At 44.0% G+C, this 17,749-nt stretch overlaps 1 protein-coding gene across 2 annotated transcripts in view; it reads right to left on the bottom strand.

Moving 5' to 3' along the window:
* The window catches only part of CMIP (c-Maf inducing protein), a 317,564-nt gene extending 300,574 nt beyond the window's left edge, over window positions 1-16,990 (bottom strand). Inside the window, exon 1 of one of the 2 annotated variants that reach the window (XM_033942720.1) lies at window positions 16,191-16,990. In XM_033942720.1, coding sequence (XP_033798611.1) covers window positions 16,191-16,496 — 306 coding nt within the window. In that variant the 5' untranslated portion in view covers window positions 16,497-16,990. The remainder of the gene's footprint in view (window positions 1-16,190) is intronic. The other variant, XM_033942721.1, reaches the window with a different exon arrangement.
* Between the last annotated feature and the right edge of the window lie 759 nt (window positions 16,991-17,749).

The following is a 17,749-nucleotide window of genomic DNA, read 5'->3' on the forward strand; positions in this document are numbered from 1 at the left end:
CAGATTCGCGGGGGATAGGGGCAGAGCCGGACCACGAATGGTGAAATACCGCGAATATCTTCTGGTCCAGCTCTGACCCACCCCCGCCTTCCCCCCGGCATCCCAGCCTTACCTGGTGGGTCTAGCGGGCTTTCGGGGCAGGAGCAATCTTCCTACACTCCTGCCCCGTACAGATCGCCTATAGGAAATAGCTGCCGTGAGTTCCCATAGTCTCTCGAGACTACAACGGGAACGCCCCACAGCCATTTCCTATTAACGATCTACACGGGGCAGGAGTGTAGGAAGACCCTGGATGTGCTTAATCTGTTAGCACACCTTACTAAAAAAAATGGCCTTTTTATTGAAGTGTGTTGAAATCGGGGCTTTGTGTGTCCTAACCCAAACGATTCCATGCAATAGGCCCAGATTTAATGCGGCACTTTTAAGGGTATATTTTTATTTAATTTTTTTGCAAGTCATGTTTTATGACATCATCAGAGACGCGGAAGAGGAAATCAGAGCATGGGAAGGCCGTGAAGCAGCGTCTTTAGTGTGATGCAGCTGCTGCTGGAGCCGGAAGGATTGACGGTGGTCTCACGGTGGGAGAGTCAGTGGGGTCAGCTGCACAGCGGCGATAGTGGCGGGGGGGAGAGGGTTCTACTGCACAGGGGGATGGCAGGTAGGCTGGCTGGCTTCGGAGGGTGGGGGTGGGACATAGTATGGAAGGCAGTGAAGGGGAGCAGGGAAGAGGTGCTGCTGGACTGGGGGAGCAGGGAAGAGGTGCTGCTGGACTGGGAGAGCAGGGAAGAGGTGCTGCTGGAGCAGGGAAGAGGTGCTGCTGGATCAGGGGAGCAGGGAAGAGGTGCTGCTGGACCGGGGGAGAAGGGAAGAGGTGCTGCTGGACCGGGGGAGCAGGGAAGAGGTGCTGCTGGACTGAGGGAGCAGGGAAGAGGTGCGGCTGGACCGGGGAGCAAGGAAGAGGGACAGGGAGAGCATGGAAGAGGTGCTACTGGACCAGGGGAGCAGGGAAGAGGTGCTGCTGGACCGGGGGAGCAGGAAAGAGGTGCTGCTGGACCGAGGGTGCAGGAAAGAGGTGCTGCTGGACCGAGGGTGCAGGAAAGAGGTGCTGCTGGACAGGAAAGTGGGGTGGGGGAGGTTAAATGCTGCTGCACAGGGAAATGGAGGGGGAGGGTATGCCTCTGCTGCCACTGCACAGGGAAGTGGGGTGGGGAGGAAAATGCTGCTGGTGAGAAAAGGGGGCTGAAAGGGAAAAGAAGGGAGAAGGGGGCTGGGGGGTAAAAATGGGTTTGGAGCTGGAGCTGAAAATAGGGGACATGTGAGGGAAGGAGGCTTTACTAGCACCCGTTAATGTAACGGGCTTAAACACTAGTAAAACTATAAACCTCACACGGATGGCTCTATTCTGTCACAAGAGATCTAAGGTGCTCAACTCCCAGCCCTTACGACTTCAGCCATGTGACCCCACGATGGCGCCACATGGTTTTCAAGCCAATGAGAAAATTTACAAGTCAACGAGAAAATTTCAAGCCAACGAGAAAATTTACAAGTCAACAAAATACGCCTTTACATTTCTCCCTATTTAAGAGGCACTAATGGCCCAATTCTATAAATGGCGCCTAGGAACATGGGGGTCATTTTACTAAGACGCACAAAAGATTAGCGCGAGCTAAATGCTAAGGCTCCCATAGAATATAATTGGCACCTTAGCATTTAGCACACGCAAAATCGGTTAATGTGCCTTAGTAAAAGGACCCCATGGTGTGTAGCGCATGCTAATCTTAAATTAGGCTCTGTTTATAGAATTACAGCTAGCGGCGCTTAAAGTGAACTCAGGCACTAATAGGCGTCTGAACCTCAGGCACATCCTATTTATGCATGCGTCTTCTTAGCCTAAATACCGATGCCTAAGTCCAAAACATGCAAAACATGCCCACAATCCACCCTAACCACGCCTAGACTAGACGTGATTCTAGATTCACCAACCTGCCCGATTGGGACTAGATTCACCAACCTGCCCGATCGGGCCCGATCCGGGCAGATTTGACAAATTCTGCAAACTCAAATATGCAGATGGGGGCGATCGGAGGAACGCCCCCATCTGCCTGTCCGGATCGCTTTTCTGCGATCCCCGTCCATGCGCACACCATCTGCTTTCTCTGCAGATGGTCTGCATATGCGTTTTGTGTCTTTTTTTTTTTCCAGGCCCTGACTTTCCTGCTCCTGTTATCTCCGCTGGTGGCAGCCTCTTCCCGGCGGCGGCAGCAGCCTCTTCCCTCCTTCCCTGCAGTGCGAGCCCGCGGGTTTAAAGCGGGGCTGCACTGCAGCGTGCAGCCCCACTTTAAACCCATGGGCTCGCACCTCAGGGAAGGCGGCAGAGATCAATCTGGGCGGCGAGAGGAGCTATTTCAAATTGTCAGGGAGCCGACGGGCACTGCTCTCCCCCCCTGCCCCAGAGCTTCTGCAGCCCCTGAAACAGGTAGCGAGATCGGGGCAGCAGAGAGCAGGGCGGCAATGGAGCAGGAGAGTCGGCAGAGAGGTGTGCGACTGGTCCCCAGCAGTCGCTTCTTGAGTTGATCGGCTAGTCCAGTCTGATCGAGAATTTTGTGTTGTGAATCGCTGCCTTCTCTACTTTTGAATGTCCCTCCCCTCATTTGCATGCGCGGATCGGAATCAGATCAAGAGGCAGGTTAGTGAATCAGGTCCGGGTCGCAAAGGGGTCGCTAAGTGGTCAGGTCTTGATCGGTGGGCTTAGTGATCTAGCCCTTGGACTAAAAGCAGTAGGTGCCTACCAAGTTAGCACCTACCATCCAAATAATTTTAAGGTATTTACGAGGTGCTAATTGCTTATTATCGGTACAGATTAAACTTCTCTTTAAATAATTAGCCCCACCCCCAACCCCTTTTCTCAAGTTGTGCTAGAGATTTTTAGAGTGGGCCGGTGAGGTATATGCTCTGATGCTCATAAGAATTCTATGAGCATCGGAGCATTTACTGCGCCGGATCGCATTAAAATCCTCTCGTACAACTTGATGAAAGGGGGGTAAGTCAGGCGCCTGGTTCAGCTCGGCACGCTGAGGTAGGTGCCTGGCTTTAGGCTGATGTTGGTTGCCAATGGAGGCAAGAGTCCTGTTCAAATTTACCTGTACACTTCTCCCTCCGTATTGGCAGTTTCAGCAATTGCGATTTCGATTATTCACGGGTTTTAGCTTGCTGGCTCCTCCCCCCCCCCCCCCAATTACATCAGCTTTGCATAGAGAAATCGCCGATTCCAAGCGTTTACAGAGAAAAATCGCCGATTCCCGGCACTTTCTTCACCCTGTTTTGCCTCTCCTTCGGGAACAGGCCAGGTCTCCCGCCATGTTAGTCGTGGTGTCACCCTATCCACGATGATTTTTAACAGAAAACAGCGAATAACATGTGAAAAAAGTTATTCGCGGTTTTTCTGCATTTGCAGTTCTGTTAATTCCCCGTCACAGCGAATACGGAGGGAGAAGTGCATCTGTTTTAAATCAAATCTTTGGCATGTCTCCAGTCCACCTTGTTCCCCGTTTCTTCCTGGATCATTCCAACAAGCCCACATGTAGAGTGCATTCATTTGCATATCCTACTATCAAATCCTGTTGTTTTAAAGCGATTTCTTGCCTAGAACTCTCGCTTTTCAGGCAGCCAAAATGAACGACTGGCTCGCTAAAATTACTCCATACGTTTCATCTTACTACTCCTTCAGAAAATTAGTAAAAACGGAGTTATTTGATAGATTTGTAACCCAAGGGCTCCTTTTACAAAGCTGCGCTAGTGTTTTTAGCGTGCGCTACCCGAAAAACTACTGCCTGCTCGAGCGGAGGCGGTAGCAGCTAGCGCGCGGGGCATTTTAGCGTGCGTTAATGCCCTAGCGTACCTTTGTAAAAGGAGCCCCAAGTTTGTACTGTTTTAGTTCATTTGTTCATTATGTACTTTTTTAATGATTTGTTCAATTTCGCTAACTGTTTCAGTTTCTCTGGTTGTAAACCGCCTAGAACTGGCATGGTCTGGCGGTATATAAGAATAAAGTTATTATTATTATTCTATATTTTATAGGATCTGTCAGTAAAATTCTGTATAAATGGCACTCAAAAATCAGCGCAAAGCAGTATTCGACAAAGAGCACTCCAAAATGAGCGCTTTTTATTGAAGCCGTGCTTAGAGGCGATTCTTGCAACTAAAAGTTGAGCGTCAGCATTTACGCCGGTTGAAACCCGGTGTAAATGCCGGCGCTCAACTCGTGGCATTTCGCCACACTATTCTATAAAGCTGCGCGCAAATTTTCAGACGCCAATGACCCGTGCCCCTTTTTGAGTTGTGCATTACGGGAATTATGCGCTCAAGGCTACAGAGCAGCATGCGAACAGATGCAGGCACAAATTTAACCCTCTCCCCTTTTACTAAGCCACGGCAGAAGTTTCTACCGCGGCCTGGAGCGCTAAATGCTCCAACGCTCACAGAATTCCTATGAATGTCAAAGCATTTAGAGCTCTGGGCCAGGATAGAAATCGCTCCCGCGGCTTAATAAAAGGGGGCCTAAATTAGTACCAACGCACAAATTTAAATTATTTTTGTTTCATTTATATACTGCCTATCAAGGTTATCCAAGCGATTTACAAGTATTTTTCCTATCTGTCCCAGTGGGCTCACAATTTATCTAATGTACCTAGGGCAATGAGGAGATTAAGTGACTTGCCCAGGGTCAGAAGGAGTAGCGTAGGATTTGAACCCACAACCTCAGGGTGCTGAGGCAACACTAGGCCACTCCTTCCTTCCAAATTAGCATCAATTAAGTGCAATAATTGATTAAGGCCCATTAACTCATACTTGATAGTTCCCTTCCCACCTACGCCATACCCCCGCCCAAAAATATTTTTTGAAATGACTAATGCGCTGGTTAGAGCGCCATGAGCAGTCTTTAATGTGCGCAACAAATGCTTTAATTTATTTCCTTTGTCATTTTTCCTTCTTCCCAATAAGGACTTGGGCTAAAAAAATGTACTTAGGTTTTGCCTTAATATTTCTTTTTTTAATTAGAAAAATAAACAAATGCCACATAATCTAATCATGTAGTAGAATTTAAAAATGATATATGAAAACAACCAGGGCTGTGGAGTCAGAGTCAAGGAGTCGGAGGAAATTTTGGGTACCTGGAGTCAGAGTCAGAAGTACAAAAAACTGAGGAGTCGGAGTCGGAACATTTATCTACCGACTCCATTTTTGAACTTGGCATACCAATCACGAGCGATTCTTTCAGCTATAGCACCCACTATATACACAGCACAAATGTTGCGAGCAGCTTCTGTGGCCTTAGAACCTTGATTAAAAGCAAAAAGAAGGTGGTGTCGAAAATGCTCATTTCTCTCAACTTGACATTCCATTTTAACGATCTGAAAATTAACCAGTGCTTCGGAGTCGGAGTCGGAGGAAATTTCGGGTACCTGGAGTCGGAGTCTGAAGTACAAAAAACTGAGGAGTCGGAGTCGGAACATTTATCTACCGACTCCACAGCCCTGAAAACAACAAACAGATACGTAAAAGGGAGTCCCTGACAGCTTCAGCATAAAAGGGGGAAACAAGACAAGAAGAAAGCTGCTGAAATCTCTCTGGACTGGCCAGATATAAGACAGTGAAAAATTCAAAGCTGCACCGAGAGATTCCACTTGCTAAACAGAGTCTTTGCGCAGAAGAAGCGATATTCAGAAAATCAGTCCCTCAGAGTCCTTATCATGCATCTGAGCATTTCATTTTGCTGTTAATCTTATGTTGACACTGTTGGACAAGCGCTCTAAAATGGCTTTTCTTACAGATAACATTTCAAGAACCCAGCTCTCTACATGTTAAGAAATACTAAGGTCCTAATTTACAGTATGCAAAGAGTATACATAACCCTTGTCCCTCAGGGAACAAGCAGGTTTCGCCCCAGGCGAACAGTTACTTGGCAAACGAAGTTTAAACAGGTCTTTGGTGTCCGCATAGAGGAGTGTGTGGCGCGGTGGTTGAAGCTACAGCCTCAGCACCCTGGGGTTGTGGGTTCAAAACCCACGCTGCTCCTTGTGACCCTGGGCAAGTCACTTAATCCTCCAGAGCCCCAGGGACGTTAGATAGATTGTGAGCCAGCCGGGACAGATAGGGAAAATGCTTGAGTACCTGATTGTAAAACCGCTTAGAAAACCTTGATAGGCGGTATATAAAATCCTAATAAACTTAACTTAAACTTAACTTAAACTATAGAAAATGCACTTCTTTCTAATCAGCAGGACAGAGCAGTCAGGATAAAAGCAATTTCAAAACAGGGCACTGCACTCTGCGATGAACATTTAATGCAAAGTGAGACTCCCCCAAAATTCCCCCCCCCACACAAAAAACCCAAGATGAGCCAAAAATAATGCTCATATCAGCTATCAAACCCAAACAAGCACAGCAGGAAATGCTGTCTGGGCTGTAAAACAAAACCACCTGCTACAATGAAAATTAATCCTATTACTATTTATTTCATGTACGGTTCATCCGAGCACTTCTTTCACCAACAATTTACGGGCTTTTAATCCCACAAGGAAGATTAAATAGAAAAGAGAACTAAGGGATAGAGTCACTAAACTCACCTTTGTTGGCCGATCCATGGCCAAGTCTTGCCGGGCGACCGATTCACTACGAGTCCTTATGCAAATTAATGTGATCGGAGGCACGCCCCACAGTGACCCCCACGGATCACTGCAGAGCGATCCAGACGTATGCGCAGACCGTGCAAGCGAGGTCAAAACAAAGGGGGGGGTGGACATTAATGGAACAGATTACAGAACACGCTGCAGCCAGATAAGACACGCTTTTAACCTGGGCTCACACTGCAGGGACAGGGCGGCAGAGAGAAGGACAGTCGGCAAGGACGTGAGCAACTGGTCCTCGGCAGTTGCTTCTTTTTGGATCGGCCAGCCCAATCGGTGTTCCTTCTTCCGTTTAGTGAATCGCTGCCTTCCTACTTTGCATGCCATTTTCCCCTCATTTGCATGGGCGAATCGGATCGGGTGGGAGGTTGATCGGCCAGGAGGTTAGTGAATCGGGTCGGGGTCGGAGAAGGCTCGCAAAGCTTAGTGAATCTAGCCTTAAAGGAGTAAAGAAGAAAACAAAACGTGTAAGCCTACTTACTCCCCCCCAGCTCCCTTTTACAAAACGGGGATAGCGGTTTTTAGAGCAAGCCGGCGTGCTGAATGCTCTGCGCTAAAAACCGCTATTGTGGTTTTGTAAAAGGGGGTGTTTATTTTGAAAATATAAAATGTATTTCTACATTCTGAATATATTCATAGGTTATGAGCTTCAGAGGCTCATTTAAAAAACACGACACACAAAGGCTTTCAAAATGAGCCCCAAAATCTCTCTTGTAGATGCAAGAAGACAACTAAACTATTCTATTTGGCAAATTAGAAGGAATTGTAAACTACACTTCTCCCTCCATATTCGCGGTTTCAGCAATCGCGGTTTCGATTATTCACGGTTTTTAGCATGCTGGCTCCTCCCCCCAAATTACATCAGCTTGCACAGAGAAATCGCCGATTCCAAGTGTTTACAGAGAAAAATCGCTGATTCCCAGCATTTTCTTCACCGTGTTTTGCCTCTCCTTCAGGAACAGGCCAGGTCTCCCACCATGTTATTTGCGGTTCTGTTAATCCCCTATCACAGCAAATACGGAGGGAGAAGTGTATTTAGATGTTAAGTAAATATATCAAGACATGAAAAACCTGATTGTGAGAGAAGGAGGGCTTTAAAGAGGAGAGATTCTAGAACATAAGAGATGCAGAAGATACACAACCAACACCAAATACCACAGCAATATAAAATCCTGAGTCACCAAATTCAGAAAAACTGTTCACAGCTTAATCTAATTTAGGGTTTGGTTCATATATAGCAGTGGTCTCAAACTCAACCCCATTGCAGGGCCACATTTTGGATTTGTAGGTACTTGGAGGGCCTCAGAAAAAAAATTAACCATTAACTGAATATTGTAAAGAATGATTAATTTTCCCATGTATAGAATTTGATTAGAAGAAAAAGAGATCATATCTCTAAATATTATATAATATATTAATACTAGATTTATAATATGAAATATGGATAAAATAACATTAAAAAATTTTATTCATGTATTACTGAATAGAAGGGAGGGGGAGGGGATGGGATATTATTATATTAACTAAGAATTATATAAATTTAGTTTTCTGAAATATTAGTATGAATTTATATTGTTGATGTAACATATGAAAATGAATAAAGATTTCTCATTCAATATTGATAGGGAGGGAGAGAGGGAGGGGAGATTATTATATTCAATAATAATTATATTAATTTAGATTTCTTACATAATATTATAACTTTATAAAATATTAATTTTCTAAAGAAATTTTAAATTTGATATTAATCTGTAAGTTAATCAAGTGTGATTATTCAAGTTTATAATGAATTTATTTGAAACACTTGTTGTAACATAAGAAAATGAATAAAGATTTATAAAACAAAAAAAAAATCTTTCCTTTTGGCTAAGTTTTAATAATAATATTGTCATTTATAGCTAAAGAGACATGTGATCGAGAAAATGTTTTATTTTACTTTTGTGATTATGATAAACATACTGAGGGCCTCTAAATAGTACCTGGCGGGCCACGAGTTTGAGAACACTTCTATAGGCTAAGGCTCTTTACAGCTGCATTGTGATGTCATAGAACTTTATGTTGGCTGATAAAGGCCAAATGGCTCATCCACTATCTCCTCCTCTCCCTATTGGCTAAGGCTTTTAACATTTGCATCTCCTCTTCCTATAGGCCAGTGGTCTCAAACTCAAACCCTTGGCAGGGCCACATTTTGGATTTGTAGATACTTGGAGGGCCTCAGAAAAAATAGTTAATGTCTTATTAAAGAAATGACAATTTTGCATGAGGTAAAACTCTTTATAGTTTATAAATCTTTCCTTTTGGCTAAGTCTTAATAATAATATTGTCATTTATAGCTAAAGAGACATATGATCAAGAAACTTTTATTTTACTTTTGTGATTATGATAAACATACTGAGGACCTCAAAACAGTACGCATGTGGCCCCCGGGCCGCGAGTTTGAGATCACTGATATATAGCACTGTGCCCCCATAACAGCAGAAAACAGCAAGATTATGGATGGATACATTAAAGAAATAAACAAGATTACGGGCTCCTTTTAGTAAGCTGCGTTAGCATTTTTAGCACACGCAGCATTTCCTCGCGCGCTAAACCCGCGCTACGCGGCTAGAACTAACGCCAGCTCAATGCTGGCGTTAGCGTCTGGCGCGTGTGGCAATTTAGGGCGCGCGCTATTCCGCGCGTTATAACCCTAGCACACCTTAGTAAAAGAGGGGGTGTTAGAAAAAAATAACCTGCGCATCTTCCAGTCAGATCAGAGTTGATCCTATGTTTTTCCCCAAAAGTCCAGCTTCCACACATGCTACTACTACTACTATATATTATTTCTATAGCCCTAATAGGCCTACGCAGCGCTGTACATTTCATATTCAGTAGAAGGTCCCTACTCAGAAGAGCTTACAATCTAATTTGGACATACAGATAGGACATCTCAGGGATGGGACCTACAACCTGGACTATGGCAGGGCATGAGACTGGAGATATCAGACACACTTATGGTACGCCACTACTGGTAGGCCTGCTATTTCACATTTATTTATCCAATGATCTTATAAAACCTTCTCTCCCAGTAGATGACAAAACAGCTTGCAAATCAATATAAATACAAGTCATTATAAATATAAAACATACACGCACAACAAATACCAGTTTATGATTGGTTAGACACAAGACCCCACCCCCCTTTCAATCCCGTCACAAAGACGAGTGAGAAATGATTACAGCACTCCCTTTTCTAGGCCCGGGTCTGTTGCGGGTTCCCCTAACTGTGCGAAACTTGCAAGTGGGTAAGGAGAGCCATCATTTTTAAAGGAGTATCTCCAACAACTGGCAAACCATGTTTTATTGTGTGGTGGGGGGCCCAAGATTTTTCTTTGGTCTTGGAAGCAAGTCCTTAAGCCAGCTGACATGCTTACACAGATCTGGGCTTTTCGTTTCCTTTTTAAAAAAATTTTCCTAAACACGGTGAGCACGTCTTACTATGCATTCAAAAACTCGTCACACCATTGTAATAATAGCCCAACATAACATCAACACCCTGTGCGATACCAATATGCTTAGTAATAGCAGGGAAATGAAAGAGAGCCTTCAATTAAGCACAGTTAATAACTGTTACTAATAGAGCCAACCTTTTCATGCATCTTTCTTACTATGTTTGTGAATTATTTTTTATAAGGATATATGTTTGCAATAGTATTATACTTAAAATCAGTGCCTCTTGCTCTTTTTCAATATCTACATGACCTCACTGTGTTCAATTAACCCAGCTGGGGATAAAATTATTCAGTTACGCTGATGACTTCACAATTATTATCCCATTTGCCAACTCCATCTCAGAAACAATTCCAAAAGCATCAGAAGCCATAAACTTGATGGAACATTGGATGACAGACTTCAAACTCAAGCTCAATACCGAGAAGACAAAATTCTTTGTCGCTTCACCGCGCCCTCTTGACACCAAAACCCCACTAGACATCAACAAACATAACTACCCCATACAGCCCACCATTAAAATACTGGGTGTAACTCTGGACCAATGCCTCACCATGAAAGATCAGGTGGACTCCCTAATCAAAAAGAGTTTTTTCACCCTCTGGAAACTTAAATCCATTAAAGCATACTTTGATAACTCTGCCTTCAGAATCTTGGTACAATCCCTCGTATTAAGTCAACTCGACTACTGTAACATCGCCTACTTAGCAATCCCCCAAAAGAATATGCGACGATTACAACTAATGCAAAACACTGCGGTCAGACTAATCTTCGATCTAAAGAAGTTCGATCACGTGACGCCATACTTCAAACAGCTACACTGGCTGCCGATGGAAGCTCGTGTAAAGTTTAAGTTCGCCTGCCTCTGTTTTAAAGTTTTCTACGGTCTAACCCCTAAATACATCACTGACCTATTCTCCTTCTCAGCCAACAAACACAAGAGAAGCTCCCACTCGCACTTCGTTTCTCCCCCGGTTAGAGGATGCAAACTAAAAAAACACCATGAGCATCTTCTCTCACATCAGGCTGCTCTATGGGGTAAAGACCTAGAACAACTCCTATTGCCCACCACTTATGAGGTATTCAGGAAACGCCTCAAAACTCACCTATTCCTGAAATACCTAGACAGCTGACCCACTTCCCTCCTTCCCCTCTCTTGCCCTTTCTCCCCATTGTTCCCACATCCCTTAAGTTAACTCAACTTGTATGTCAACTCAACTTGTACCCCACTAATCTTCTGTAAACTGCATAGAACTTAACGGTATTGCGGTATATAAACTGTTATTATTATTATTTAAGAAATACTGTTCAACTGTGCTCATACCATACATATCAGTGGTCTCAAACTCGCGATCCGCCAGGTACTGTTTTGAGGCCCTCGGTATGTTTATCATAATCACAAAAGTAAAATAAAACAGTTTCTTGATCATATGTCTCTTTAGCTATAAATGACAATATTATTATTAAGACTTAGCCAAAAAGAAAGATTTATAAACTGTAAAGAGTTTTACCTCATGCAAAATTGTCATTTATTTAATAAGACTTTAACTATTTTTTTCTAAGGCCCTCCAAGTACCTACAAATCCAAAATGTGGCCCAGCAAAGGGTTTGAGACCACTGATACTGCTTGCATAGAGAAATCGCTGATTCCAAGTGTTTACAGAGAAAATTGCCGATTTCCAGCACTTTCTTCACCGTGTTTTGCCTCTCCTTCAGGAACAGGCCAGATCTCCCACCATGTTATTTGCGGTTTCACCATATTCATGAGGGTTTTTAATTGAAAACAGCGAATAACATGTGAAAAAGTTATTCACGGTTTTCCTGAATTCGCGGGTCTGTTAATCCCCTATCACAGCAAATACGGAGGGAGAAGTGTATATCAGTGGTTCTTAAACCTGTCCTGGGGGACCCCCCAGCCAGTCAGGTTTTCAAGATATCCCTAATGAATATGCATGAGGCAGATTTGCATATAATAGAGACGACAGGCATGCAAATCTTCCACATGCATATTCATTAGGGATATCTTGAAAACCCAACTGGTTGGGGGTTCCTCCCCCCCACGGACAGGTTTAAGAACCCACTGGGCTACATAGAAACACAGAAATAAAAGTCATTTATTTGCCAGAATATCAGGCTTAGCACCTCAGAACTGGGGGAATGGTCAGGGTTCAAATCCAATCCATGCCAGTCCATTTTAAAGGTAATAGAAATTTAAAAAAAAGTCCAATAAGAACAAAAAAAGACAGGCATTTACCTTAATGCATTTTTTGACAAGCTTTCCAAGACAGAGCCGCCTTCTTCAGGTGAGCAAAAGATGACAACGTCAAAATGCATATAGTGAAACGGGAAAAGGATTAAAATGCTTTGTGAATCTCACTAGACAGATTTGCATGTGGTCATCTTTTGTTCATAACCAACCTGTACATGGTGGCCATCTTTGAAAGCTTCTCAAGAAACAGATTAAGTTATAGATAGAAATAAACGGGTCCTTTTTATATGGTGCGCTTGCCGATTTAGCGCGTGCTAAACGCTAAAGCGTCCATTATATTCTATGGACATGTTAGCGTGCGCTAAATCGGCTAGCGAGCCTTAGTAAAAGAGGGGGAAAGTGACACCTTATTTCATTTGACTAACTTGGCTCATCCTCCAATGTCTCTGGGTTAAATAAACTTAAGGTTAGACAAGTGATCTCAAACTGAAATCCTTTGCAGAGCCACATTTTGGATTTGTAGGTACTTGGAGGGCCACAGAAAAAAAAAACAGTTAATATCTTATTAAAGAAATGACAATTTTGCATTCAACTCTTTATAGTTTATAAATCTCCCCCTCCCCCTCCCGAAGGCCTTCATGTTCTCCCCTTCTTTGCAGCATCCCCCAGCTTCCCCCCTAGCCTCCCGGTCTTAGTTTCAGCTAATTACTGCAGCCTGCAGAGAGGATCGCTGGTGCTGTAGCATTCCTTGCAGGCTGCCCTCGGCCTCCGCAGCACGTTCCCTATAACACGATCCCGCCTCTCCTCCGACGTCAGGGGCAGGATCGCAGCAGAGGGAACATGTTGCTGAGGACGATGGCAGCCTGCAAGGATCGCTACAGCACCGGTGATCCTCCCTGCAGGCTTGGTAATTAACTGAAGGTAAGAGCGGGAGGTTAGGGATGAAGCCGGAGGACGCTGCAAAGAGCGGACAGCACTAGTACAGACCGAGGGCCGCAAAATGGTACCTGGCGGGCCGCATGTGGCCCCCGGGCCGTGAGTTAGACTGACTTGCAATTAATACAAGTGACTGGTAAATAGATCCCACAATGTATTTTTAATTAATGTAGTCCTTAAACTGGGAGCCCGCTACACCTGAACTAGAATGTACCAACAGTGAAAACGTATAAGCTAATTCTTTACATATATAATATAAAAACATTTCTATAGTTCAAATACCTCCAAACAGAACTCCTGGTGTGCCACACAACCAACCAATTTTAACATTCATTTATTCCAACCCCACCCCCTACCCTTCCATATTGTTCCTGGCACAGTTAATATGGCAGGTGTAAGCTACTAAATAAAACTGAGCCAGCTTGTCAAAAATATATTTTAAAAAAAGCTACTGACTACAATTTGTGGTTTGACCTTTCTGATATAAACTAAAGAAGGGGGGGGAGGGAGAGCGGAGAAAAAATATTGCTGAGATACTGTAAGTTCTACCTATAAATGACAGCATTCTAGGTGATGAGAGGAAAAAGATCACAGACCGTAAAGCGCAGCCGCAAAAGGATTTTACAGATTAGCAGGAAACTACACAGCTGGGCGCTGGTAGCTGCCATCTTGATCTGTCTCATGAACACAAAATCATCTTTTTTTTAATCTTGTGTGCTATGTTTCCCTCTAAGCTGAGCATTTATTCATATATTCTAGGAGAGTGGCTCACAAAAATATATAGAGTACTTGCAAATCTGGTAAATTGCTTGGGGGGGAGGGTAAACTTGTTGCTCACAGGGAAAAAAATAATTTTTTTAGAACTTGTCCTTCGCATGAGAAAAAAACTTGCACACCTGGTCAATCCTTCTTAGAGAGAGTACTGCTTGTGTGTACAGGAGGAGGAAGTTTGTGAACAAGGCCTTTAAAATCCTTTACATGAAATCCACACAACCACCGACAAGCCCAGTGATACATGGCCAACCAGTAGGAAAACTGGCAATTATGGTCACAGTAGATATGTACCATGGAACAAAATACAGCTGAAGTGGAGGTCCAGGATCAGAAGCTGGCATTCAGGGCTATCTCTTTCCAAAATTCGTCAAACGTTCACATTCTCAGTAGGTTATCAGATGCTATTATAAATTCGATTTTGGCCACAAATTTCTAAGCATTTATTATTACTCCCAGGAATGAAACCCAAGACCCTTTGCAGGCATGGAAGGGGAATCTCTCCCAACGCAATGGAAATACTTAACCTAAAATGTGTACACTGAGACAGCAAAAAAAAAAAAAAATACTGGAGATGTACGTAAATAAGAAGGGGGTTTTCGCTCCTGAAAGTCAGTCCAATAAAGAGATCTCACTTATATTATTTTATCAAATTATGTTCGGGGTTTTTTTTTTACCTTTATTTCTCGATAGAAAGGAGCATGGCCTGCAATTCTTGCTAGTGCATGCAAACCAAAACCTTGAGCATCAGTTTCTGGCCGATGCTTAAAGATAAAATAGAAATAAAAAATAAAATCATATATATATTTTCTATGCTCTTGTATTCCTGGAAAAAAGTGACGCAAATCAATGCAAAACAGGGAAGTAACGTACATACGCACAGGCAAAAAAAAAAGGCCGTGTGCAGCATTTTTACAACAGACCTTCTTCCAGTCTTATACTATGATTAAACAAATGCCTATCTGCACAATTAGAGACAATAATTTCTTGATTAATAAAAGCAACTTTTTAATCATCATTTGTGCTTTGCATCAGATTTTCTGCACAAAAAAAAAAACAACCACCCCAAAACACACCACCCTAGCGAGAGACTCGGCTCCAGAGAGAACCAGGCCCGGTCAGGCCCAATTAAATCCACAGGGAGGACCATCTACTTTTAAAAAAGAAGAATTAAAAAAAAAAAGTACAAGAAAACATTTAAAAAATTAAAGCATCTTGCTTGCTGTCCTTTCTGTTCTACCAACAATTCTCAGTCTCAGTATTTTAAAACAAAAACGATTATACAGTATTATTACACAGAATTTTCAAAGCTAAAGGTTTGGGGTTTTTTGTTTTACAATTTTGAGTCTCAACAGAATATAACCAATGAAGTGACTACTCACTACTATGTATTTATTCTAGGAAAGGTTAGTATGAATTTTAGGGTTAATTTCTGTTCATTTTTATCCTTATTTTCTTTGGCAAGCACAGCCTACAATTAATTGGTTTCTCACTCATATTTTCGATGCGCTCTCAGAACTGCATCTGACTTAAATGGTATTTTAATTTTCCATTACCATTACACATTGCATGGATTGTGGCCAACTGATGCAAAAAAAAACAAAACAAAAAAAAAACAATCTCATTAAAAAAAATAATAATAATGCATGAAATTTAAACTAACCACCCTGCATGGATTGCCAATACGTACGGCTGTGTACCAAATGTATACAACGTTTTTGCTGGGGGGGGGGGGGGTCTTTCTTTTAAATCAGAAACAATAGACGGAAGCCGCGTTGCAAGCCTGCAGCGAACACCTTCTATCCTTAACGCGCACAACTGGAAAGATATTCGCGCGTCTTAAGGCGCACTTAGGAGCGACCTCCTACATTCTGGGACATGACGGTTTCAAGAGCCACCTTTGCAAATCGATTCGAAAACCAGCTATGCGCGTATGTTGCGCGCATGACCTGTGCGTACACGCGAATTGCATTAGCCTTCCATGACACACCGGTCGGAATGAAGATGAAATACAAGAGCAAAGCAAAGGGTCCTTTAAAGAAAACACACACACACTTTGGGATTGCTTTTTTTTTTTAAACGCATAAGACCGGGCTTACCGTAGCCGAAGCCAGGCAGTTGTCGGCCAGGGTCAGATGGTGAGGCTCCCACCTCCTCAAGAATTTGGAGCTGAGGATCTTGCTGAGAAAGGTCCTGGGGTGCCTGATGGCACATACTTGGATGTCCCCCTCCTGCAGCAGTTTGTACCTCATGCCGCTGCCGTTGCAGTGGAGCAGGGCCCTCCTGCAGGTGACAGCCCCCACCCGGTTGCCCTCCGTGGCCGACATCTCCCCCAGCAGGGGCTTGCTCTCTTCGATCTGCCGGCGATCGCCCTCCCCGCGAGGGCTGCTGCTACTAAAATCCATAGCAGCTTTTTTTTTTTTTTTTTTTTTAAAGGGGGGGGGGGGAGAGAGAGATCCGGTTCTTTTCCCCCTCCCTTTGCTTTTCTCAATGGTTCACCTCCAAATCCAGCAGGAGGAGGGGGGGGCCCTCAAAACACCATCCACTCCCCCTCAACCCTCCCAAAAAAAGGGAAAGAAAAAAAAATTAAAGCCCCCCCCAAAAAAAAATCAAGGTAATTCCTCCGGGCTCTCCATGAGTGTCCAGGAGAGACAAGGATAGATCCCAAAGGTAGGGCTGCAGCTTCCTCCTCTGGGCTTGGCACCCTCAATGTGTGTGCATACTCTCTGGATAGGGGAGTGTGTGTAGATGGATGCATATGCGCGTGTGTGTGTCCGCGAGAGCTTCGCACAAGCTGCTGCTCTCCTGCCCCGCCGCTGGTTGGGTTGCACCGAGTCACGTGCTTCGCCCTCTGACGTCAATGGCAGCGCTGCTCTTTCAGGGAGGGGGAGGGGAGAGATTCTGGCTCCTCTATCTCCCTGTGGGTAGCCCAAGGCTCCCCTCCCCCCTCCCTCTCCTGGAAAGTAGCCTGGATCAGGGGGAGGAGCTCCCCGATCCCACGTCTTCCACTCCAGCTCCCTGCCAACTTTCTCGACCCTGCTCTAGGGCTACCTAAAAGAAGGGAGGGGAGAGAAATAAGAACAATAAATGCATCTTTTTTTTTTTTTTTTTTTAATCGATCCTCTCGGGTGGACGTGCACGTTCTTTGTCTCTTTCCAAAAGTCAAAGCCTAGATGCGCCCCGTGGAGGGGATTCCCAGCTCCACTGCTGCAGGCTGGCTGCAGTTCCTTTGGGAAGTTTTCATATACACTCCCCTCCCCCCCCCCCAACTCTCCCTGTTTTCTCCTTGCAGATATTAAGAAATATCGTGTTCGTGAGCCTATATCCCCTTCCAGTCCGCCGGATACGAAACTTGAGCTAAAGGCTAGTGTTCTGCACAAAAAAAAAAAAAAGAAAAATCTGCATTTTCTTCCCTGTTGCTTTTCTGATCTAAAGCCACCCACTGGCACCCGTTGGCCACAATGGTGTGGGGATGTGTATGATCTTGCTAATACTTTTATAGCCAACTGGCTGTTGCTTTTCTTCACCTTTATACAACAGGGACCCTATAGGAAATTTCTGGATGTTTGGGAACCATTGACAAAATTCTGTAAGGACGGATAACTGATTTTATTTTATGACCCTTTTAATATACACATATACATCCGGGTTGGGGAGG

This window comes from Geotrypetes seraphini, chromosome 4 (genome assembly GCF_902459505.1).
Source record: "Geotrypetes seraphini chromosome 4, aGeoSer1.1, whole genome shotgun sequence".
Lineage (NCBI taxonomy): Eukaryota > Metazoa > Chordata > Amphibia > Gymnophiona > Dermophiidae > Geotrypetes > Geotrypetes seraphini.